The following is a 25,682-nucleotide window of genomic DNA, read 5'->3' as shown; positions in this document are numbered from 1 at the left end:
CGTACACAATACCATCAAGACGAATTGGGGCAGAACGTAGATGGTTTTTATGGGAGGGCTTAGCCTCTAATCGTTACAAAGGTTACGATTCGTTTTAATTCCCGTTAGTGTGCTATTAATAATTACTAATTGAAATCTATTTATGGCGAAATATAAGGACTTTTGAGGGCAAAAGTGCACATAACCAGATCTATAAATCAAGGGAACTTTGTTGCAGATAATTCATTTTTGTAGTAAAAAGAGGGGTTGGAAATTTACAATCTTTTTAGTTATATAGGTAATATAAATTCGTCATGATAACCAGTTTATTGATCAGCTTTAATTCGAGTCATTGCATAGGGAAAACAACGAGCCGTTGTCCTCTTTGTCAAGTCATGATAATCGGTGCTTTCTTCTCGCCGTAACAGTTGCATTATCCCCCAATGACATTGAATCCGAATCAGAGCGTTATCAATTTCACATGTTTCGACGCACGTATGCTACATGCACATATGTATATGCTGCACAGTCCAATGTTCAATAACACTCTCTATCAGCCCTGTTGATCTGGGAAAACATCTGGCAAGCGTTTAAATAATGTATATAATACAGGCCATTTTTCATTGGGACCCCCGAGGGGCCGGGGGGAATTCACCACCATCTGTGACTCGTTGCGGATTTATCAAATTAATATTTTTGCTTCTGTGATTTAACTTTGAGCCGTGCGTCAGCTTTAATCTATGAATACGAATGCCGATTTATGGCTGAAGAGCTTATCATTTGAAAGAATGACGCGCCGCTTGTAACTGGCGATAAGGAGTGTCCAAATGTTACAAATTCGTCATCGATATTGGCGGCATGACAATGAGAAGTCGCGACTATTAATAAAGTGTGATGGAAAATTAATTAATTAAGAAGCTCTTCAAAGTCACCTGCGCAGAACCTTGAGAAGCTTCTTTTTTTAGAACTGATTTCCACCGAGTCTTAATCGAGGCTTAGCGATAAGCTTGCTCGGGGTGTAAACGAAATACTTGGCTGATAAGAGGGTTTACATAACTCTTGAGTAGGGGCCTTATCGCAGTGGCTAATGAACCCCGGGCTTTGGAGTAATCCGAGCAGAAGAGGGGGTAAACGGCGGGAAAGAGGCGAAGGCCCAGTTGCACATTTTAATTACAAGCTGCCAAGCTGACTCGGACAGGAGCAACAAAGTTTTCAGCTCCCAGCTCTCGTACAAATCGCAATCCGAAAAAGTTTACCCTTGACGTCAGTGGGCCGACGCTTTCGACGAGTTTGCATGTCAAAGGAGAATTACATTTTTGTTACCTCGATTTAACAATCATACTTGGGCCATATACTCTATACTTAGGCATGCAAATGTGGCCCCGTTCATTTTTGGGTGTGTCTGCCCAGTGAGTCAGTCAGCCTAAAAGCGATTTCCTAAGGACCCAAAACCCCCTCTTCCCACCCCCTTTATAAGGACGACGCCACTGTGGGCCATGTGCAACAGTTTTATGCTCGTTAATAGTTACTTGCAATTACCAGCTACTTGTAATTGCATTTAAAATTGCCATTTTCGTTGCTCGTTTGTCGTCAGAGCCCGAGTTTTGAGTGGCCATTCGAGTTGTTTTTGATTGCTTGCCTGCGTTCTTCACATGGATCGAGTGGGCTCTTTGCCGGGATTGACATTTCGAGCATTTTCCAAAAGGGCCGGTTGTTACATGACAAAGTCCACGAACCAGGAAAAGGAAAACAACAGACGTTTGCCCAGTCACCGTAGTGGAAAGCTGATAAATCATAGGTTCCATTTCGATCCCACGTGATGAAATCGCTGGGCAAGATTACGGGGTAAAGTCGGGTGACCTATGCAGTAATACACTTAAGACTATACTAATGTAAATTTCAACAACATTGTTTTATTATCTGTTAATTTATAAAACCTAATAATTATCAGTAGATCAAGGCCTTGAATATTATAAATACTCCAAGGACTTTAATACAGATTTATTCATAGTTTATAATGCTTTTGCCCACTGTGTCCTTTATAGTCCCTCCATTGATTGTGATTCCTTATCGGATTGCCTGTCAACAGGCTGCGTTAATCAGATCTTTCTGCTCCGCCAATACGACATCCATTTTCTAAGTGTAATTATATTTGCAAACGCTGCTGTTGCCTCCCCTTTTGTGAGAGCTTTCTCCAGAGGGGGGAGAGGTAATGGGGATGAGTGAGGGATAGGGATAGGAGGATTAGAAGGCAGCTGGATGATGATGAGTTCTTTCAACACCCTTGAAGTGTGGGATTACGAGTTGGGTGTGGCAATGGTGGGCGGATGGGCGGTGGGGCGTGGCTCGAGTGTGCGACTTGCAACAATTGAAAGATGTGCAACGAGGCAAGTTTCCAGGCAAGATTTGATGAGGCAGCTCAAGTGGCAGAGAGGGGCGATGGGGGCGGGTCAAGTGCAGCAGCCGCTGGCCAATTTGCTTGTCTCTCGTGTCACGACAAAAGGCCAATTCAAGCTGGGGAATTTGAATATAAAGCAGACATTCATACCCTAGTCAAAGGATGCAAAGGAGATTTAAGGGTTCCTATTTATAGTTCTCGTCTAGTACAATAGTATTTTCTAAAATCTTATTAAAATTCCTCTGCATAAGACGAAAGATAAAAGCTCTTCTAGTTTTCAGATCCCAAAATTCCTATTCTTTTAGCAAGTCTGTGTGGTAAATAAGAGATTCATCCAGATGTCTGAATATATATATTTCGTGTGTGTGGGCAAAAACAAATGTGAAAAAGCACAGCAAATATACTCATCGTTTTTGTGTCGTCTCTCTTTTTATCACCTTCTTCTGATAAGCTTGAAAATTTCTTATATTAATACTCGATGTCAACAACGCAGAACAGACAGATAAAGAGGGGGGTGGGGAGGGGTGGAGGAAAGAAGAGGACAGGTAGAAGCAGTCGAGTCCGATATCAGAGCAATCAAGGCGTAAATGATAAATAAGCATTAATAATTTCGTTCTCGACTTTTTTCCGTAAAACGCAATTTCCGAGCTTTTTTGCGCCTCTTGTTATTTCTGCCATTTGTTTTGCCCCCAACAGATGTTTAATTAAAATTGAAATTTCCCCACAACACCTTCGCTTTGTTTATCCATTTTACTTAGAGTAAAGTTTAGTGATTAACATTAAGCATACGCCCTGTTGGCTGGCCCTTTACCCTTGGCCCAAATGCGGTTTTTGGCCTTAACAGCTGGAAGTTCTTGATGGTAAGAAAAGCACACACGTGCTTTTACAAAAATAATAACTTATAAGCAAAAGTATCTGAGTATCTTTAGCTTGTTTTCGGTTCGTATTTGTGTTTCTCTCCGTTTTGGGTTGTCTTCGCTGTTTTTTTTGTTATTTTTGTTTTCGAGCCAAGCCCATGCGAAAAATAAAAAAAATGTAAAACGCAAAAGGCACAAAACGAGATTTACCTATTTTCGTATTTTTGTCAAGTTTCATTTTTCGCCATATGTACATTTGTTTGTGTTTTTGTATGTAAATTTATTATTTTATTTCGTCGCTCTGCTTTTTGCTCCAACTCGCGTTGCTTTTATTTGTTGCAGTCGACAGTTATTAACAATTTAAACAAACAACCCAAGATAAATACAAATACATTTAAGGCGGGTCCCCCGAGTTTTCAGATCCATTTGGCACCTCAGAGAGCGAATTGCTTTTCCGCTCTGTGCCAATTTATCTCTTTTTGTCTGGCCCCAGAAAATACAACGCAATAGAGTTTATTTAAATTGGTCAACCGAAGTGATTAAAATTAAATTTCTTTATTTAAACTGTAAACTATTTATTTTTGGATTCGACAATTCAATGGATTCTTATTTATTTGTTTGTTCATCTTATCTTTGTAATTTATTTTACTTGTTAGTACAAAGGATTCTTACAACTTAATTTATTTTCTTGAAAATTTGAACTATCCAATTTTATGCTGACATAATTTATAGTTTTAGTTTCATTTTATTTATGAAAGCTTTTGATGTTTTCCTCTATAAAACCATAAATTAAATACGTTTATTCTCGGTTATTACCAAATTGATGTGTTTTATCGCATGTTAGTGTATCTCAAAAATGATTCTTTCTCGACCGCAACAAATATGCCATAAATTTTTAAAGTTCGCAGAAGCAACCTAAAAACAACCGAGTTGGCTTTATGCACACATACCGCAACAATGTGAATACTGTATAGCCGTATATAATTTATTTTCCCCCACTATTCGGTTGGGTTTTTACACACAGCAGTTGAAAGTTCTGAAAAACGAGGCAAAAAGCGGGCAAAAGTTATTTAAATCAAAGAAATACATATTCAGTGGCCGATGATATTGTTTAATTGTTGTTTACCGCTTAATTAGTAAAGCCCTGAAAGCAGAAGTCTGAACTGAAATGGGGAAAACTCAAATACGACTCATCGAGGGGGAGTAAAAATAACAGCCAAGAACGTAACAAACAAATCGCATATTTGCATTCGCATTTGCATTGATTGCCTTGGTCAAATGCATTGACATAAAATATATGCATATATGTTTATTATGCACTATCAATAAATATTCGGAGCAACGATAATCTGCCCCGGAATTTATTTATTTATGCAGTCCGTATGCAAATGATTTCTGGCCAAAATTGCTGCTGCTAAATCAGTAAAATTGGTCGAAGCAAAAATTAATTTTCCAAACAATTAAACCCAAACGGAGGAGCCACCGCCGCCACTCCCAAATGTCGTTGGCCAATTTCGGAATTAATTGCCAACGGCCGAAGCCCAATCAGAAAACACAAACACAAATCCCGAGCCCAAACCCAAACACAAACCCAAATGCAATGCATTTTCCCCCATTTTCCTGCTGACCAAACGCCATCACTTTTATGTCGCTTCGGGTGCAGTAGGGCGTTTATCATGTTCGCTGGACATTTGCGTTTGTGTCCGAAAATGCACCGCAGGCGATGCTCAACCTGGGGCTACCCACACGTCCAGGGTTGCCAGGGGTATTTCTAATTTATGGCCACATGCTATTTTTCCCTCTAATTGTCTAAAAGCTTTGGCAAACTTTGAGCGAATGATTAGGTAAGAAATTAAATAATCTTGTTTATCAAAAAATGAGTTTACAAAACTTTTAACTTAATCGAAATGAACAAAGTGTCTTAGGAGTTTCAGGCTTTTAAAACTTTTTTAATAATCAAGTTGATAAACTATTGCCAATGCATTTTGCTCGGAATGAGAAACTTTAGCAGAGATATACACGGCAAAATAAATAATGCATCTCTTTTAAAAGGTTTGGCAAGTAAAGGGCAATATCTTACCAAAATAATTTATTTAGACTTTTAAGAATTACGTTTTGGGAGTTATAAAGTTGTGGTATTCCTGCACTAAGTTTCACAGGTGGAAGAGCCACAAGTAATTTTTATGAACAAGAAGATTTAAGTTCAGAGTTCAAAGGGTGCTGGGGGGTGGATAAGGCCTCCCAATTTACTTCCTGAAGTCTTGACTTTGGGTGAATCGACAACCCTGGCGAGCATACATCATGTGTGTGTGTTGTGTTGGCTGTGGTTCCTTTGCCATCGAGTCCTGAAGTTTGGAGCTGCGAGGGTCACACGACGAAGGCTTCGTGGTGCGTGCGCGCCATCCTGTCTGCGTCCTTGCTCCAGTCCACCCCTCCCACTTTCCACTACCCACTTCCTACTCCCTCCCCCTCCCCTGAGTGTGTGTGTGTGTGCGTGTCCTTGCCAGCGCAATTTATGTTTACACCGTGTGCTGGCAGTGCGCCCGCAAATCTATCTGGAAAATCGCTCCCAGCTAGTCACCGAATGAAGTCGAGCCGAGGCGCGCCCAATCAAAAGGAAATTATATTCGCGTGCCAGGGCACACAATACTATACAAGTTGGAAAAAAAAGGAAGAGGCATACCAAGAAGCCAACTACAGTCGAAATCCTGTAACTCTAACTTTCGCAACTGGAATTTATTGTAACTCGAAATAAACAAGAATGAACTGCTTGCGTAAATCAGAGTTTTTATAAGAAAAGTTTCCCTTCTCAATTTCAAACTGCTAATGATATAAGCACTTAGGCACAAAGTTCTCTATTAAATATGCCTGCAAATAATATATCCCATATTACATATCTAAAAACGAAACATATATTTCCCTGATACATTTAAAAAAACCCAATCTAGAGTCTCCCCCATGAAAACCAACTGCTGACTAGCTCAATGTGTGGACTATTTATACCCGTTACTCGTAGAGTAAAAGGGTATATTAGATTCGTGCAAAAGTATGTAACAGGTAGAAGGAAGCGTTTCCGACCCTATAAAGTATATATATTCTTGATCAGGGTCACTAGCCGAGTCTATATAGCCATGTCCGTCTGTCCGTCTGTCTGTCTGTCCGTCTGTCCGTCTGTCCGTCTGTCCGTCTGTCCGTCTGTATGAACGCTGAGATCTCAGGACCTACAAAAGCTAGAAGGTTGAGATTTTCCACACATATTCTTTGGCTTCCTACGCAGCGCAAGTTTATTTCAGCCGAGCGCCACGCCCCCTCTAACGCCCACAATCGCCCACTAACGATTTTAAAATGGGTCCTGCAACCACATCTTTAAATATTTCCGAGAAGTATAAATGCAATTTTGTTGTGTATATTTATATCTATCGAAATGTAGAAGACATTTTTCAAATCGGACCATCCATTAAAAAGTTATACGCATTCAAAATTGTCAATATATATCTATCTCCCTCGCACTCCCTTTGGCTGAGTAACGATTATTAGTCGGGACACCAACCCGACACAGCGTTCGCACTCCCTTTAGCTGAGTGACGGGTATTAGATAGTCGGGACACCAACCCGACTATAGCGTTCTCTCTTGTTTTGAACTTGAATTTAGTATATGTCAGATACTGGCTCTATAAATGGAAAATCAACTGTATAACGAAATTGAGTGGGTGCATTTCGAAAAAGGGGGCGGAGGTCGAAACGAATGAAGTCAGCGGGCGTCACGTGCGATCTGAACTCGACTTGATTCGCCACTCTACTGGAGGAAACTCCTCGCGTATATCGATTTAATGGTTAAAGTCGAGCATATTGCTCTCAGTGCTTGTAGTTGCCGGAGTCTTGGCCATTCTCCGGCTAATTGGAAACAGTTCTACGTGGAAACGAGTGGGTGGATTGGCCATCTAAGTGGTTTGTGTAGTGTATGTAGTTCGGGGAGGTCTAGCACTAATCCAACGACAATGACAAGGCTGCGAGTGGGAAACGCGAAACGCAGCGAGGAATCGGGGAAGTAGGGGGAAAAGCGTCGTCTGCTTTTAAGCCAACATTTAATGCAATTACCGCTTGCAGAGTCAGGGGCGTTTGTATTTTAGCACCGAGCACTGAAAACAGAATTTGAGAGAGCTGATTTTAATGATTTTCAGTTAGAAAAAGTTTTTTAATTACGTTTCCCACTTAAAATAGTTTAGTTATAGCACAAAACAGTTTAAAAATCGATTTAGTGTGACCAAAATGAAATGAAAAGCAAACGAATAAAACAAAATTTGGTCACACTATTATTTGGTTTTGTAATTATTTGCATCAAATTCTCATCATTCCCCAACTTGTATATTTTCTTTGCCACTAGAACTTTTCACTCAATTTTTCTCAGTGCTTGCTGAGCATTTTGACGATGATGCAAAAATCGTGCCTGCACATGACAATGACAAAATTTCAGCAAAATCAATGTTGGTGGCAAATGATAATGTCATTTGGTAAGCAGGCGCCTCCACAATTTTGCAGCAAACCCTCTTGAGTTCTAGTGCTATCTATTGTTTCCATGGTTTTTGCATATTATCCTTGAACTGCTTTCGCCCATTTCGCCGAAAGGTTGGCGGGAAAAGTGGGGACAACCATAGAAACCTGAATGCACAACAACTAAGCGGAAATATGGCCAAGTAAACCTCCCACCTTCCGCTCCTTTTTTGCCCAGGACCACCTGCAAATAAAGCTTACTCTAAGCCAAGCGAGCTTACACTCATAGAAATTTTTACCCTAAATCGCCCTAAAAAACTGACTTTTCGCCCGTGGATTTAGAAAATCGCCCATAAATCGTATCCGCTGGCGATTCGCCCGTGTATTTAGAAAAATTTTCTAAAAAATCCCGATGGAAATTTGGTTTAATTTAGGGTGATTTTTCTTGAAATAAGAAATATTTTCCTGTTTTTAGGGTGATTTGCCCTAATTTTAAGGTGTATTTTTCTAAAATTAACGGCGAATTTTCTGATTTTATAGGCAAATGCCCTAAAAAATTAGACAAATTAAAAAAAATCGTGTTTGAGCTTGCTTAACTGAATTTGGGAAGCATGTTTTTTTTTTAATCGTCTATATTCTGGGACTGCTGCTTTAATTAAACAACACCGGCGGAGGACACCGTTTCATATTATTGTATTGGTGTGTAGCTTATATGGGAGCTGCGTTGAGAGGGGGGGCCCGATCTATACAACACAGCCGTTAGAACTGAAAAATCATGTTTGTAAACGAATAAGGGAAATAAATATGAGGAGAAAAAACAACTTACTTTTTTTGGTCGTTGCGAGAATCGAACCCACGACCTCTCGGTTTAGAGTCTAGCGTCCTACCGCTGCACCACAGACCCATCGCGCAAGACAACGAACAAACTCTGCAGACATCTTATTTTCTTGAGGTCTACGTTATATTTTGACTAAAGGCAACTAAACCGTATATTTTTTCCTGACGATTGTGACAATTAGTCCCGTTTTCTTGCCAGCAAACACAAAGATGCTTTTAACTCAGAACTCCCATACGTTTTTAAGGTTTAAAGACTACTTTAATTTAAAATTCGGACGAAAAAATGTCCTTAGTATTATAACGTTTACAAAAAAAAAAATAAATAAAAATCAAGTTGAATCACACAGGGTTCGAACCCACAACCCCACGACCTTAGTCCTCATATAGCAAAGTTGAAAGCGCAAGTGATTAGACCGCTGGGCTACCGAATTTCACACTTTTGGAGTGATTTTTAAGGCGAATCGCCCTTGTATTTAGACAAATTTTAGAAAAAAAATTAGGGCAATTCGCCGTTGGATTTAGAAAAGGTCAAATCGAAGCAAATCGAAAAAAATTCGCCCTAATTATTAGAAAAATAGAAAAATTAACCCTAAAAATATTTTTTTATGGTCACCTGCCTTGAATTTATGGCAAAATTGTCGTGAAAATAGAAAATTTTTCTCAGTTCAAGGGCGAAAATTTTTTTAGGGCAATTTTCTAAAATGTAGAAAATTATTTTTATGAGTGTACTTACAAACCAACATATATGTATAGCTTAGAACAATATTAAACAATAAAAAAATGGGGAATTTCTACAGGAAACAGGAGAAAGCGAGTAAAAGTGGAAGAGGAGAGCGAGAACAATAAATTGCGTGAAAATGCAACCGAAAAAAAAATGCTAGCCGCAAAACAAACCGCAGAAACGAAACAGGGGAATGCATTGAATGCTTTTCCCATTGTATTCGAATATAGTTTTGCTGTAAAAGCCGACAAGCTAAGACCCCCCTTCACACCTCCTTTTGGCGGGGGGAGTGGGTTGTTCCCCCCTTACCACCCCCTCCCCGGCGCCATGCTGAGTGCCATTTTGATGTGTCTCTAATGGCAAGGCTTTTGTTTCGCCCTTTCTTTATTTTTTTGCTTTACTTTTATTGCCCAGAACCGAACCGAAGCGAGTCCTGTGTGGCTTTCACTATTATTTTCTTTGGCCTTTCTCCTCCTTGCAAAAAAGGGGGAGGGAGGGAGCGGAAGCTTGTGGGTGACAGAGGACCTTGTAAAACAAAGAGGGCCAATAAAAGCATATAAAATTGTGATGGGAAATGAAGCCGCACAACAAATCCGATCAGCTACCGGATCAAGATATAATGCACAATGCAGAGAAGAAAATTCTGGATCAGAAAAAAAAAAATATTATCTTACATTTTAAACTCCAACAAAAATGAAAAGTCATCTAACGTATTTTCCTTTCAGTATGCCATTTCCATTTAAAATTCGAAATCAAATTAAAATGCAATTTGTTTGCATACAGCGACGGGCTTTTCATTCGTTCTTATTTCCCGTTTCAATTAGCGCATAATTCGTCCTTCGGCAGTCTTAATTAAATGCCTTCATTTTTATTTTACGGCCCCAAAGATGTACATTGTCCTGCGGCAGGCAGCGTGTCCTGTTTGCATTGTTCGATGCCCAACCCCAGCCGCTTTTGTTTTTCGCCCCCAAAAACACCCCGAAAACCACAATCAGCACCAGGATAATGCCATTTTAATTGAGCCTCTTAAAGCGGCATTTTCATTGCCTGGACTAAAATTAATTAAGTCGCAACGTCGCCGTAAGAAAACAGAAAATTCGCAAGGCATTTTAATTGCGATTTAATGGAAATTGGTCTGGCATGGGATTTATTTATTTTAGTGTAATTAGATTTAGAAACCGTGCTGTACTATTTGAATTTTACATATTCAAATGCCAATGCGAAATTGCCCGGGGTCACGAAATGATAATTGTGGGAATTACCGAGTGCATTAATATTTACACATTTCTTATTTTCGTATTTTTTTTTTGCCCTTTGCAATGTGAGTAGGTAGTGTTGTGGAATAATCAAATCAGACCCCCCAATCATTTCTAATCAAAGTGCTGTTAGACGACCTGCAGTCTGCCAGGTGCCGAGAGTCCCACAATATTTCTCAGTCCCTTCTCCTCACAGCCCCCGTCATCCACTTAGCCCGTATCCGCTACCCGAGCTTTCCTTTCGCCGGCATCAAAAGCATTTTCCGCTACTAAATTGCTTGAAAAGAAAATTCTACAATTTTAACGAAGTGAAAATTGCCATTTGGCATATGGTGGGTGTGGTGTGGTGTCGTTCTCGGGCCCGGTGGCCGTTCGCCATCAAATGTCCATCAAGGCTTCCGAACTTGGCTAAATAACGGGAAGAGTGGGGCCCAAAGCCAGGCATCATTAACTGCAATGACTAAAGTCATTTGAATGGAGGAAGGAACGGGCGGGCGGAACCAATATACAATATACAGTAAGGGAAAATGTCCCCCTAAAATAAATAAGCTAAAGTTGTAAATTGTCAAGTGCAAAAGTTTTGGAAAACGTTTGGAAATTTGTTAAATCCTATGATATCGAATAGGTTTTTAAGTAACTAATTATTATTAGGAATTATTTATTATAATCTAAGAAAAAGTATATTTAATTACCTAAAATAAAAAATAGAATTTTAAATAAGTGTGACATTATTCGAGATTTAATTAAATCCTATTAAGCAAACTAAAAAATATATTTTAAAATATAAATAAAATTAATGTGACATTATGAAAGATTTAAATGTTTTTCTTGATGAATCAGGATTATTAATCAGGAACATTAAATTAAAACAAAGAAATATTATTTTTGATTTCAGAATCATTTGATTTTGAAGATTTCTATCCGTGCACCAGAAGTCAGCGGTTGAGGAGGGACAGGACCCTCATTGTATTTGGTTAGGCTAAGCTTGTCACGCGCGATTTCCGATACCGCTCGATGCTCGAGGCGAAAGTGGAAAAGGGCTCAAGGTCGAATGCAATTTACAATTAGAATAAATGAGCCTAGGCACGCCAGGCACGCCAGGCTGGCAGGCTCGCAGGACACTGGCCAGCGGACACAATTTTTAAGTGACCGGAGAACTTGAAATGATATATTATTATGTGCTTTGGCAGCGGACCCATTTGCATGGCAAATTCAAGTGTAAACATGGAATTGCCTCGGGGAGGTGTGGGATGCGAAGACTTTTGGCAAAAAAGAAAATCAATACGAGGCAGACAAGAGCCAAACTGGCACCTGGCAACAGGCAGCGGCCATATCATATATATATATGAGAAATATACATTTTTTGGTAACTGACAGATACAAACCGGCTAGCTGGGCGAGAGCGAGAGTGTGTCGGGGTATTTGATAACTTAATTGAAATACATTGGAGAGCGGCCAAAAGTGGGTGAGCAGTGAGGTGAACTTGTAAGCCTGCCTTGTGGATTTATGGGTAGACAAGTTCATAGCCAGGGTTATAAAAGAGGGCGGTGGGCCGTGTATTGGTCGAATGTGGGCGGAGCAGCGGATAAATCATCAAAGCAGCTGCAGCAGGAGGTCCTTTCGCTTTGTGTAAACTTTAGCAGGCCCCGAGAGCCGAAAACCGATTTGCTGATATCTCTGTTATTATATTTTGGAACTGTGCCATCCCTGCATCCACCACTACTTCATGCCGCATAATGTTGCCTTATTATGCATCCTCTTCCAACACATACACACAGAAAATCCGCCAGGCGGAAGAAATTTCTTTTTATTATTATGCTCCCTTTTTTTTTTTGCCTTTTACCCGGCTTGGCATCTTAAACATTCGACAATTGTCCAAGTTTTGCGGTCGACCCGAGACCCTGACCTTTGGGCCCATATATACCCGCCCCATTTTCGGTGGAATGCATCTCCGGCAAACATTTCGTCATCTTAGGATTCCTTAGCATTTCCATCTCTGGGTCCTCGTATGTGCACTTGACATTCTTTTGCCCAAGTTTTGCCTTCTTTGTTGGCCAGAAAAGTTTGCACCACCTCCTTCGGCAGACATTTCATTTGGGCGAAATGTAATTTATCAAGTTGCAAATGTGATTCCGAGTCTAAGAGATGGTATGAAAATCAAATGAATGTTTTTGTGCTTGATGAGGGGAGTGATGATCACGGAAAGAGCTCTGCTTTCTAAGCCAACTTTTTTGGCGAGGAAAAACTTTCAGTTATTGTGGCTTAAAATTAAATTTATCAAACCCCAAAGATAACTTGAAAACTTTATAAAATCTCCTTGAAATTTAAACTCATTACTTAGTGTTCTAATATTTTAGAGCTCTTTAGATGTTGGCCACAAAGTTAAGCCAACAATAATCTGGCATCACGTCGCAGCAATTGGGAATGCAATGCCATGCTAATTAGGGTCTCGACTGGGAAAATCCCCCCTCCTTTTTCCCGCTCGCATAATTTCAGGAGCTGCTGGTCCTCTACAATGTAATGCATTTGCATGCTTATTTGGCCCGCTGTTGTTGTTGTAAAGGACTTGTTTGCACTGCATCGCCAACTCCCAAGTGGAAGGGAAAATAAAAAAGAGGAAGTAAGGGTAGTTGTTGTACCATGGGAGCCCTGCGGCTTTTCCGCATTTTCGCGCAACGCACGCAAAAAGTGGCAGCCACTGAAAATGACGCATACTTAACGAAACCAAAACAACAGAGGCGTATGAAAAAAAAAGAAAAGCGAAAAAAAGTCAACTGAAAAGCGCAGAAAAACGCGAGGAGGACGAGAAAAATTATGGCAACTGCCAGGACACACATTTCTGCATAAATATGCACAGGACACATATATTTTCATTTGGCTGCCCTGATTTTCTCTGTATGGTACACAAACATCAGCATGATTTTTATTTAAGACTGCAGCAGCCTCAGTCGTTTGCAATTGACGTTGGCTTTTAGCCGTTGACGCAACCGTTTTTGGCCGAGTGCTGTGCCAAGAGTCACGTACAACAACTGGCCAAAGCCAAAGCAGCTAAAAACAGTCGAAAAAGACCGGCGTCTCTCTCGCAAAATAACATTTTCATTAAAAATGCAGGAAGACAGCCACACTGGATCACTCAGCGAATTGGGGCCACCCATATAATTGCCCAAAAAAAAAAATAAGGCAAACAAAAAATATTAAAAACAAGAAGGAGTACGAGCTGCGAGGAATGAGAGTTTTATGGCCCTGGCTCCATAAACTTGGCTATCACCCGGTCTCCGAATATTATGTCCACAACTGGGGAGGCTTTCACTTAAGGAGTGCGAGAATATGAGATCACTGCAAGGACAACAGATGCAAGAGGAATAATAAAAATCATGGGGGTTTTTTCATGTTCTAAGGCCTCAAGTCTTAAAGGATATCCGTCTTATACTTATGGTATATTTGTATTATATTGTTCTAAAAATTATAGTTCGTTTTAATAGCCTTTTCCTCTGTGTGGATTGGCTAAAACATGACCATAAATCTCCGAGGACATGCCAATTCTTCGCCATTTCGTTTAGCTTTTTAATGGTGCTTATGAAATGGCTCTGTTCTCTGCAATTGTTTTTTTTTCTTCCTCTTTTTATTTCGCTGTCCTCTGGTTCTTATTGCATTTTTAGTGTGCACTTTGAATGCAGCATTTTTGTTGTTTCTTGTTTTTAGCTTTTAGTTTCTTCTAGCATTTGTTTCGGTTTTCCTATAAAATTTATGGCCAACGATCAAAGTCCAATGTTCAGTCGGTCGCTGTCGCTGCCTCTGCCGGCGTCGCTGCCACTGCACCACTGCAGAAATCAAATGCAATCGCTCGCTATCTCTGTCTTTGCCGCATAGAGAGAGTGCGAGAGCGAGAGAGACGGCACACACGTGCTTACATTCTAATAAGAACGAAGAAGAGTTTTATTTTCATTTCAATCGGATTTATATTGAACGGGAAAAACAAAATGCCAGGGGGCCAGATTATATAGATTGGGCATGCAAAAATACAAAAAAAGAAACCCGATTAGTAACAACTGCGGCGCTTCCCTATTCCATTTGGTTTCCATATTGAAAGGGAAATTCAATAGGGAGGCGCAACTTTGTGATTGCAATGCCGAAGGTTGAAACTGAAGGTTGAAATTGAAACACTTTTCGCACTTGTTGATAGCCCGCATTTCTAATTGGAAATTGACATTTTGTCGCTGATAACAGTATTGCACATTGGAACTGCTCATTACTATACAGTCTTCCTCTTTTAGCCAATTACTATTTGCTGATCATGAGTTTATTGGTTGAATAATATAAACTCGATTTTAAATACCTTTTTGATGATTAATGGAAAATTACTTATGGGTCATGCAGAGGAAAAAACCAAACAAATAAATTTAATTTTTAATTTAATATGGGTTTTAAGTTATATTAAAATCCGAACCAAATAATAACAAATGAAATTACCACTTTAAGAGCATCTTAGAAAATACAAGATATAAACGAAGGTCAACAAGTTTAATTTCTTTATTTTCACTTTAAAATGACTTGATTCGTTTTGTGTATCATCATTCAATTATTTGCTTGGTAAGCTACTATAGCCATTTGACTAATATTTGAGTAGCTTGATGAGCAATTCATTGGATATACCGAGCTTTTGATTCGATTGTGTTTTAAGAAACGAATCAGAAATGAGCAGGTTCCATCAGAGGCTTAAACGTTTCTGTCGCACCTTGACATTTCGATCTTTAACCTCCGCTAATTGCTGCGCCAGGTGGTCCAGACTTTCCCTCAATTAATTTGCACTTGCAGTCGCTTTTCGCTTTCCATATTTCATGTGCACCGTATACCGAGTGTATATTTCCATTTTCGCCATTTGTCAGATAAATTCTGCCATTCGGCCGGTTCTCACGTCAGCAATTAAAGGAAGGCGCGACAAGGGGGGAGGGTTGATAAAGACGGGTCTGACTTATAAGGTGGCGCACATGGCGAGCACGTGATTCGCATCCCCCCACCCCCTCTGTCTCGGTGCATAGGTAATTAAGTGCAATTTATGGCCAATTTCCCTGCATCGAACCTGTTTCAGCGCATTTTAATTCCCAATAACACGGAGAAAAAGCTGATGAAGAAAAGAAAATGGATCGCAAGTTAAACTTTTTGAAAAATGTTTTATTTTCTACAATATTATTTGTGAACACGACCCGTCACGGATATTAAAATTGTTAAATTAAACAGTTCTACAGAAAAAAAAAGTTTCAATAGAAATATTTGCTTTTCGAAGATAATTTCCAGTGCAAAGAAACGATGTCAATAAATTGGGACAACAATGTGCGTTCAAAATAGCAGTGTAATTTTTTCAGTGCAAATAGGGGTGCAGCTGTTGCCTCCCCCTTTTCCTCCTCTTTTCCCTCTTGAGACTCATCTGTCAGGAGAGTAGATGGGGGGCGGTGGGAGGGCGGGGGAGAGGTGATCAGTGATCACTCGATAAGCACATGACCTGCAAAAAGAGCGCAAAAAATGCGAACAAGTTCTAACCGTTTATGGCCAATGGACTTGGATTTCCATCTGCCTTTGTTTATCTCGTTTAACTAGAGGAAGAGAGTTGGCAGCATCAGCCTTGATCACTCTCTCCCCCTCTCTTTTGCTCATGCTCTCTCTCTCACTCTCTGACCCGACACCCACTCATTTCTCTTTTTTGCACGTGTGTCGAATCGCTCGAATTGCATTTTATCGCCTTTAATCAACAACTCTCTCTGTTTCACTCTTTCTTTCTCTCTCCGCTCCGGGTTCAAAGTACAAAAGTCGGCTCTCCACTGACGTCATGAGCTTCAGTTTCAATTACAGTTACAGTTTCGGTTTCGGCTGGCCATTAAACTGAGCAAATACAAAACACACAAAATACACAGCGATCTTTGATACATACATATAAACATGCATATACTTTTGTATAATAAACAGCGGAGAGCACACAACAGCACAGCAACAGAAAACAAAAAAAAAACAACAAGACAACAAAACAACACTCACTAGGCGAGTGCCAGTCCAAAGTCCAATTGGCATTTCGAAGACTCGGGTCCAAAGTCCAATGCAGTCGGGTTTTCTGCTCCCCAGCCAGTCATAGTCCCCCCCACGAAGAGCCCTCCCCCCTCGCGTTTACAATTGTTGTCTGTACCGAAAGAAGAGAGACCCCAGTCTCTTTTGGCTCTCCATTTACACTTTTCTTCGCGGCTCCACTTTGTTTACCTTTGCCGAGAGCTCTCCCTTAAGCTCGCTCTTAAGACTCTTAAGCAAAGGTGATGTATAAAAAACAGGTGTAGATTCAATTTACACGTGCTAATTTAAAAATGATAAAAGAAAAAATGAGTTAAAAACTACAATTACACAATTTAACAACTTTTTTTAATGAGAAAATATTCAAAAATTACATTTAAATACCATATTATTTTTTTATAAGAAATTAAATTAAATTACTGACAGTTATTACGATTTCTAATAAAACACCCCAAGCTTACAAGTAATAAATAAATTCAATGAAATTACCCCAGAAATGTAGTACAAATTAGCCTATAAATAGCCCCAATGAAATGTTCCCGTTAAATTTCTGAAGCTGAAAATAAAAAGAAATCACAAGAATCGTAATAAAAGTAAAATAACAGCACGTGCAAATATTGTCGATGTTATTTTACTCGTTTTTTTCCTTTAACGACTTTACGAGCTATAGTAAAACCCCAAAGATGGTCAGCAAATAAGACATTATATTGTGCTCGCGATATTACGAAATGCATTAAGGGGTATAGTCGAGAAGGGTACTTTTGTCATTATTTTGTCAGTGGGTGGAGATTTGCGAATTTAATTCGGTTTTTTTTTGTATTATTGTACGGGAATTACGAAAGTTTCGGTTATGTCAGATTTAGTGGAGCTTGAGTTCCCGGCTTATTTGTTGCTGCCTGCTATTGTTGCTGTTGCTGTTGCTGAAAATAAGTTCACGTTTCGCATTTAGCAGGCAGCGGCGATTCGCTTTCGTGTTTTATTTAATTTTAGCGAAATCCACAAAAGTGGACTTTGCACTTGACAGCGGCGACGCCAGCGACGATTTTCTGTATTTTTGTTATTTTATTTCTGCGGTGAATGAATGTTCATATGCTCGGCCGTGTATTTTTTGTTTTTGTTCCGCCTGTTGCCACGTTTTGCTCTCCAATCCGAAATAAATCGAAAAAAAGTCTAGAGAATTATTTCTATGAGCACAACTTGTTGGAATGAATGTGTTGCTTAATTGGTATAAAATGCTTAAATTATTTAGCTTGGCATTTGAAGTTTGTGGTGAGCGCGGAGAACGGGTTAGAAATATTGTTTTAAAATTATCAAGAACATTGAGTGTCCAGATTGGTTGATATTTCGCTTCAGAAAACCCCCTAATTAGCTCTAAAAACCGTTTAACTGAACATTTGGTTTCTTAAGTAGGGAAAAATTATTTTTTTAAATATTTAGATAGATATTTTCCCTTTGTTTTCTTAATAAAAATATAATTTTGCATAAACAAAAAACGGGTTAGAGCACATTTAACAATGAGCTTTCTTGTTTCATAAATTATCAAATATTTTTAAGTCGCATACCTATAAATTTTATTTGTTTATATATTGCGCACTTTTGTTTAGAAACTTTATGCGTTCGTTGACCCTGAAATGTTTAAATATTTTCAAAATACGTTTCTACGTTTTGAGTTTACTTCATTGCGACATGTAATTATTTCAGCATAAATGGCATTGGGTTACGACAGATTTATGCGCCATCTGCCATTTAATTTCATTCGATTTTATTTCCCATTTCCATCTGCTCGTTGATTCCCTAAATTCTGTTAAACATTCCGCTGGCGGCAAATGCGTAGTATGAGATTTCAGCTATTACGCTGGGAAAAGCTCTCGAGAGGCTTCATTAGATTCGCTCTTCGGCTGTCAACGGCAACCCACGACATTTCCACATCTCAAGACCCCGCTTTCAATACCACATCCCATCCCCCATCTTTGGGGACTTTGAAGGGCCAAAGCTTCCGTCCCCAAAGCTGAACATCAGATTCTCTGTTGGCTGTCTAACAACCGTTACTAAGCTGCCACGCCCCATCGCCGCTGCCGCCCCCTTCGGACTCGAGTGGCATGTAAATTGATCTGCGTACTTGATTAATTAATTGCGTTCGACTCGAAGCGGTTCGAAAACTGCAAACCGCAACTGCCGCAACAGCCAGCATCTGTTGTCTTAATTAGTCCAACGTGCCATTCGAGTGGATTCGTTTTGGGATTCCAGTTTCAATTGGGTGTCCTTTGTTCAAGGTGAAAGTGCGTGGGCCTGGGCTGAGGTTTTGCAGGAATTTCAGAAATGTATGCAATTTATACAGAAATATGTAATTTTGGGTTATTTCCTTACCAGAAAATAAATGAGTAGGCACATTAATTGGTATTTTTCCAGGGAAATATGGAAAACTTTTTGAAGCAAAAATTACATTAAACAAAAATTGTATTATTTATATGTCAACTATCATCAGGATCTAAAAAGTTAACATCAAATCTTAATAAATTTATTCCAGCGGTTTCAAAGCAATATTATTAACACCTAAAAGCATGCAATAAAATGCGTAAATCACCTTAAAATCAAAAATATGTAAAGCCATTTAAATCCTGGTTCAACACATAAAAATAACATCTTAGTTATCATTTTCCATTAATAGACCCTAAGCCATGTGAAACAGAAACGGAAACTAGAACAAATTGTCTCCAATTTCACTTTAATGGCTAATAATTGCCCTCAAAAATTTAAACACCACCCAGCCCGTCATCTATTACATTTTTGCCTGGGTTCTTTGCGGTTTCGCCTAATTGAAAACGGTGAAAAAAATGTGCGAAGGCGTTGATGCGTGAACAACTTGTTGCCTTGCCAGCCCAGACACTCGGAAATACGTATATCTCATTATGCAAAGTGCTGCTGAAGGGGAAGGTTTACAGGGGTATATATGTGTATAAACATATCCGTGGGGGAATGGGAGTATTTAAAGGTGGGCCCCGAAGGCTCAACGTTCAAACAAATACGAAGCTTGCCTTGTTTTTTGTTTTGACGTTTGGAAAATTCATTTTGGCCGCAGCAGCCAATGCAACTTGCCTTTGGGGGATTGCCTGGGAAAGTGTGGTGTTTGCCTTGTTAAAGCCAACCGACAGACAGACAGACAAGCAGACAAGCATCATCATCAGCAGCATTATGAACCACATAAGGATGTTGTTTTGCCAAGAGATGCTGCTGCTGCTGCTGCTGGTAGCATTTGAACTCGTTCCGTTTGAAATGATGACACGCTCGTTGCATAAGCAAATATTTCTGAAAACCACAGCATCGCTACACCCAGTGCCACCCACTTTTCCTTCGCTTTTCACTCGCATTTCCCAATCCATCCGCTTGCCAGTGGCAGTAGTAGTTGTTGCTGCTGCTGCTGCGGATGTTGCTGCTACTGCTGCTGCGGATGTTGCCGCTGTCATGGCAAAATGTTGGTAGATAGCCATGCCACACAGGACATGCTTTTGGCCGCCTTCTCTGATGGCGCAGGCCGCATGTCGCTGACAGGCTCTGTCAAGCTGAATTGATAAGTCGCTGATCCAGAATAGATTGAAAAACATTTAGATTAAACTTTAATTCGCAGCTGGGAGACAAAAGAATACCATCTAACCGAGAGTTTTAAACTGGGCTTTTACAAAAATATCTAGATTTGTAAAACAACTATTAAATGTGTCTAAAAGTAGGCTACAATTCATTACAAAATTCAAGACATTTTTTAAATATTGTAACATACTTTTACACACCTTTATTGGTGATTTTAAAACTCTGGAGATTGTTTCGTAATTTGAGGAAAGATAAATGAAATTTAAAGTATACTTTTAAATTTAAAAGTAGTCTACAACCAATAAGTAGTTAATTTTTAAAATATTGTAACTTATTAGGTATTTTAACCGCTGGTTATATTTGTGAAATGCAAATTTCCATATATTTTCTGAAAACCCAAGGAAATCCAAACTAAATCCCTGCCATCTCCTCCATTCCAGGTCTGTCGTGCATTGAACATCATTTGCGAAATGGAGTACTTCGGCCTGGAGCACTGGACGCCCAACCAGAAGGAGTCGCAGACGCGCCAGTGGATCAACCTGCGCAACCGGCTGTCCGGCGACAGTGGAAGCAGTGGCAGTGGCATCCAGTTAATGCTGGCCCTGCGGGTCAAGTTCTGGGTGCCGGTGCACTACATCCTCCAGGAGAGTGTGAGGAATCTGTTTTACATGCAGGCGAGAAGGGATCTGCTGGAGGGTCGACTAACTGCTACCGATTGGAGTGGAGCGGCCAAGTTGGCGGCGCTCCTCTGCCAGGCGGATGGATTGCGCTTCAATGAGGCGTCCCTAAGGGCCGAATGTCCCATGAGGATGAGGCGGGAGCTGGCCCAGCAGCAGCAGCAGCAACAGCAGCAGGCGCAACAGCATCGCCTGGAGCAGCAGCGCAAGGAGAAGGAGCATGTCCTCAGCTTCAAGAAGCGTCGCCTGTCCAAGCAAAAGTCCATGGAGCACATCGAGATTTGCACTCTGCCAACAACAACGGCCAATACCTCCAATACCAGTTGCAGTCTCCAGCCCTCGCCATCCGCATCCGCCTCCGCATCCGCCTCCACATCCGCCTGCTCGCAAACCCACTCGAACAGCAGCTCCAGCAGTCCGAGCAATAGCAGCAGTCAAACGGGCCTGGACGAGCGATTGGCCAGCAATCCGCTGCGGATGTACGAGGAGTACCTGATTCAACCGAGTTCCGAGGGCGAGCCACCGGCGGATTACCTGCGCCAAATCGCCATGGAGCACGGCAAGCTGGCCAAGCTGCAGATGAGCCCCAAGTCGGCAAAGTACTGGCTGCTCGAGTCCATACAGAATCTCGAAGGATACGGCGAGGAGCTGTTCAGCGGAGTGACCACCAATGAGAGTGCCACGCGTTGCGATATCGCGGTGGGCGCCCATGGCATCACCGTCTGCCGGGGGGGTGAGAAACAAAGGTGAGTTTTAGGTTCTGAAGAATTCGCATACCTAACTCTGAATTTCCATTAATCAATGTGGTTAAGATATAGGGCATTTTTAGCTAGGATATTTGGCATACAAAATTTCATAATTGTTAACACTATTTTCTGTTTACCCCGATGCTGGATTATTGCTTTTAATTTATTCTTTATTTGTTTTTCGTAAGAACCAAAATGAATTCATTAAACAAAAGTCAAGGTGAAGCCTCAAAAACAATTTCAAGATAAAGACAAAAGTTGCCCAAAACGAAAACAACATTCTTATAAGTAGGTTGTGGTGCATTAACCTGAATAATTAAATGGACTTTTTATCGCCATTTTACGAAATGATTTCGGCTTCAAGTTTAGGGAGCGCAAAATTGCTGTCAAAGTTGGAGATTTTAATAGAACCCACTTTCTGCGTTATAAACCTTAATGATGAGTCTTAATGATGGGTTTAAAGATGACAATAAACACAGTTACAATCGGATAATAAAGATGTTACTTTTTATCGAGAGTTATTATTTAGAAGTTAGAAATCATTTAAAAAAGGTGCGTTTGAAAAAGTGTTTTCGAAACTCACGATTATTATTTCAAAATTACCACAAGAATCATTACAGGTTTGAAAGCGCTTTTGAAGGCTATTGTATAGAAACCTTTTCTATTTTTCACAGCATACTTTTAGGCAGTTTGTAAAGTGTTTTCAAAACATAAAAATTTATTTTTAGAGTTTGATTAGCTTCGAGTTTTAGAGCGTTGTTAATAGATTAATTTCAAAACTAATCCATTTCTTTTCTTTATTATTTAGCATCCCCTTTGGCGCCATTGCTGCGGCCAAGTCGCTGCGTCGCACTTTCAAGCTGGAATACGTGGACGATCACAACGATCGGAAGGAGCTGGAGATCAAGTTGCCCAAACAGCCGATCGCGGCGGGACTCTACCGCTCCATAACCGAGCGCCACGCCTTCTACGTGTGCGACAAGGTGCGCGGCGTGGTGACCAACCAGTTCACCCGGGATCTCAAGGGAACCATTGCCTCGATGTTCATGGAGAACACGGAGCTGGGCAAGCGCTACGTCTTCGATATCCAGCACACCTGTCGCGAGGTTCACGACCAGGCGAGGCGGACGCTCCACGAGCGGGGCGGCGATCTGATGGCCGAGGGCTCGGCCGACGGATGCTCTGCTGCCGCTGGAGGATTGGGCGCCGTTGCCGGAGCCGGCGGCGATCCCATGGATGCCGTGGCCGGGGTCAGCGGAATGGCGATGGCACTCGCGACTGGTGCCGGCGGCTCCATGGCCGGCAAGATAGATTTGGCCATTCGCGAGAAGGAGGCGCGTGAGGCGGCGATTGAGCGTTGCGTGGATACGCGCATCTCGGAGGCCATGCAGTGCAAGATCTGCATGGACCGCGCCATCAACACAGTGTTCAATCCGTGCTGTCACGTCATCGCCTGTGCGCAGTGCGCTGCAAGGTGAGTTGTCCTTACAAAGCAATTACTAAAATTAGAATCGATCTTATAATCTGAAAAGTTAACCAAGATCAATAAATACTCAAATTCATAAATTCAAGACTACTTCCTTCTCAAAAACAAAATCAAGACTACTTTTATCTCAATTTTAAAGCACTTGCGTCTTCATTTCAAGAACTTTTTTTCTCGAATAAGTAAGATGACACCTTTTTAAAATGAGAATATTAAATCCCGATTGGTTTTCTGTCCATTAAAGTAAATAAAGAATATCTTTACGAGAAATTTAAAATCAAGACTACTTAAATCTCAATTTAAAGCACTTTTGAATTGATTTCAAGAACGTTCGCTCTCACAAAATGGAAACATTTGATTTTTAAATTTTAATGAAAAATTGTTTTGCTTTTCTTATTTTAAAGGCGATTTTCTCTTTTCTTCGTTGCCTCTGATTTTTGTACCCTTATTGACTTTTACCATCTTCTTACTTGCAGATGCAGCAACTGCCCCAACTGCCGGGTGAAGATAACCAGCGTGGTCAAAATCTATCTGCCGCCGGAGCTGCGCACCAGCCAAACCGGCAGCGTCGCCACAACCACCAGCGGCAGCAGCATCTGCGATGGCCCCGTGGAGGAGCAGCTGCAGCATCAGCTGGACGAGATCTCAGTGGCACAACCCACAGCCCAGGAGGCGGCAGCAGGAGCAGGAGCAGGAGCCACAGGACCTGGCGGACAGCCAAAGGTCACGACGGCCGCCTAGAATTGGTTGTGCTCGCTGCTGTTCCGGCTGATGGAATGGGTGTGCGTGCCGATTGTCTGAGAACCAAAATGATCCACTAATCTTCTATGACCACAACCAAATGGGGAACAAAACAAAGTTAAAGAAAACAAAAAAGAACAACCAACTAGGAAACGTGCAACATGCAAATGCAACATGCAAGGGGGAATTTGTGACCCGCGAGTATGGGTTTGAAATGGATTCAAAGAAAAAACACGGAGTAGTCAGTCTGTCAACAATCTTAGCTCTATCTTTACTCAAGTATTTTACCGACATAAGCAACTGAAACTTTAACTGTAACTGTAACTCTAACTCTAACTATAGATCCTAGCCATATACACGATATATTTACTATTTATAGATGTACGGACTTCGAGAAAGTGCTATTTAAACTCGTCTAAGACTTCACTGCATAGCCTATGCCTAGAATCTATAACTGCGGATTGTTTCATATTCATATACAACACTGTATACACATAGATATATTTACGATCGTTATAGATCAGCGATACCTTATACGATATAGCCCTTGAATGTACAACAAAGTTACTTACTAAACGTTAGCAATTTTACCAACTACACTCGAGATGTATTTATTAACGCCTAAACTCTTTAGTATTCCACCCTAACCCAAGAAACCCCCAAATTCTCATATGGATACATATATAATATAAAGCATATATATTAGCGTGTGTATATGGGACAAGCGTACAATAATCGCAAACCCAAGGAGCAAAGTAGTACTAAGTACCTGCAAAACAAACAGAAACGGAAACAGAACACGAAACACGAAAAGTATCTCTGCTGCGGATATTACATAGTCAATAATAAATGTTAACAATGTTATACTATATATACAGATATATATATACATGTAAAAGAAAAAACCAATGAAAAAACCTTAAATGTACCCTGTTATCCGTTGTTTTTATTATTTGGGAAGTGAAAACTTCTTTCATTGCCATCTTGTGTTGAAAGCTTTAAGTGGAATATTTCGTTTCGATTTTCTTCGTTTTCTTCTGGACTCTACTACGAATTCTCTTATCATTTTCCTATTATTTTTGAATCTAGAATCTTTTCTGCTCTTACTTTTGACCTATTGTCGTCCAAAAATGAATTCGAAATAAAAGTTGTTTATCGAAAAATGTCATCAAGCTCCTATCATTTGAAATCATCTAAGCCTCATTGTCTTTTCCTTTCATTTTCTTGTTTATGAGCGCCTTGGCATCTTTCCCTGGCGGAAAAGAGATGTAAGATTACTAGAAAGTCTAAGAAATTAGTAGGATCCACCTACAAACATGCTTGATAAGGATGCGCAGTATCTTTAAAGTTTCTAGACTTGGATTTGGCTTGACTTCCTCGACAGGGTTCTGTGAACTGGACTCAACACCACTTTTTGCTTTTGGCTGTTCCACTGAAAATTCGAAAAAAGGTGGCCAAATCGAGAGTTTTGGTTCAATTTTCCGCATAAATTCGTTTTCCACATCAATCTTTAGACGTCTTAAATATTGCGGAATCTTATGAAGACGACCTAGAATTGGATGTGTAACATTTGGCAGGAAATCTTCTTTCCTTATATCAACAGTATTATTAGGAGCAAAATCTTCTAGATGATCTTTCGATACTGGTGCTCCGTTAACTGCTGGAAGTATATTATGAAAACCACTCTTACTTTTAACCGAAAACTTACCTAGGAACAGATAAAAGATCATAATAAAAATTGCTATTGAGTTCATTTTAGTGATGTATTAATTTCGGATTTTTCAGATTGAAGTATAACGCTTGCTTGAACTGCTGGGGAATTTACGTTTTGAAAAAAAATTCCCAACTGAGCATATG

General features: G+C 40.3%; 2 protein-coding genes across 4 annotated transcripts in view; one reads left to right on the top strand and one right to left on the bottom strand.

The window, feature by feature from the left end:
• Positions 1-24,753, top strand: part of dnr1 (defense repressor 1) — a 27,393-nt gene extending 2,640 nt beyond the window's left edge. The window contains exons 2-4 of the mRNA XM_017152504.3: positions 20,619-21,601; positions 22,410-23,075; positions 23,561-24,753. Of these exons, the coding sequence (XP_017007993.2) occupies positions 20,619-21,601; positions 22,410-23,075; positions 23,561-23,825 (1,914 nt within the window). The 3' untranslated portion in view covers positions 23,826-24,753. The remainder of the gene's footprint in view (positions 1-20,618; positions 21,602-22,409; positions 23,076-23,560) is intronic.
• LOC138912269 (uncharacterized) lies at positions 24,752-25,682 on the bottom strand. Of its 3 annotated transcripts, XR_011417787.1 has the most exons (4): positions 25,534-25,643; positions 25,138-25,485; positions 24,933-25,077; positions 24,752-24,872 (listed from the first exon to the last, which is right to left on the bottom strand). XR_011417787.1 is itself a non-coding variant. In XM_070212376.1 (3 exons), the coding sequence occupies exons 1-3, from the start codon at positions 25,577-25,579 to the stop codon at positions 25,019-25,021; spliced, it is 450 nt and encodes a 149-aa protein (XP_070068477.1). In that variant the 5' UTR covers positions 25,580-25,682; the 3' UTR covers positions 24,752-25,018. The 3 variants fall into 3 exon arrangements, 2 of the variants coding, with proteins under 2 accessions (XP_070068477.1, XP_070068476.1); XM_070212376.1 differs by having other exon boundaries at positions 24,752-25,077; positions 25,138-25,482; positions 25,534-25,682; XM_070212375.1 differs by having other exon boundaries at positions 24,752-25,077.

The sequence above is a fragment of the Drosophila takahashii genome, chromosome 2R (assembly GCF_030179915.1).
Source record: "Drosophila takahashii strain IR98-3 E-12201 chromosome 2R, DtakHiC1v2, whole genome shotgun sequence".
NCBI lineage: Eukaryota > Metazoa > Arthropoda > Insecta > Diptera > Drosophilidae > Drosophila > Drosophila takahashii.
Note: the sequence above shows the minus strand (reverse complement) of the source record. Positions and strands in the feature narration are given on the sequence as shown.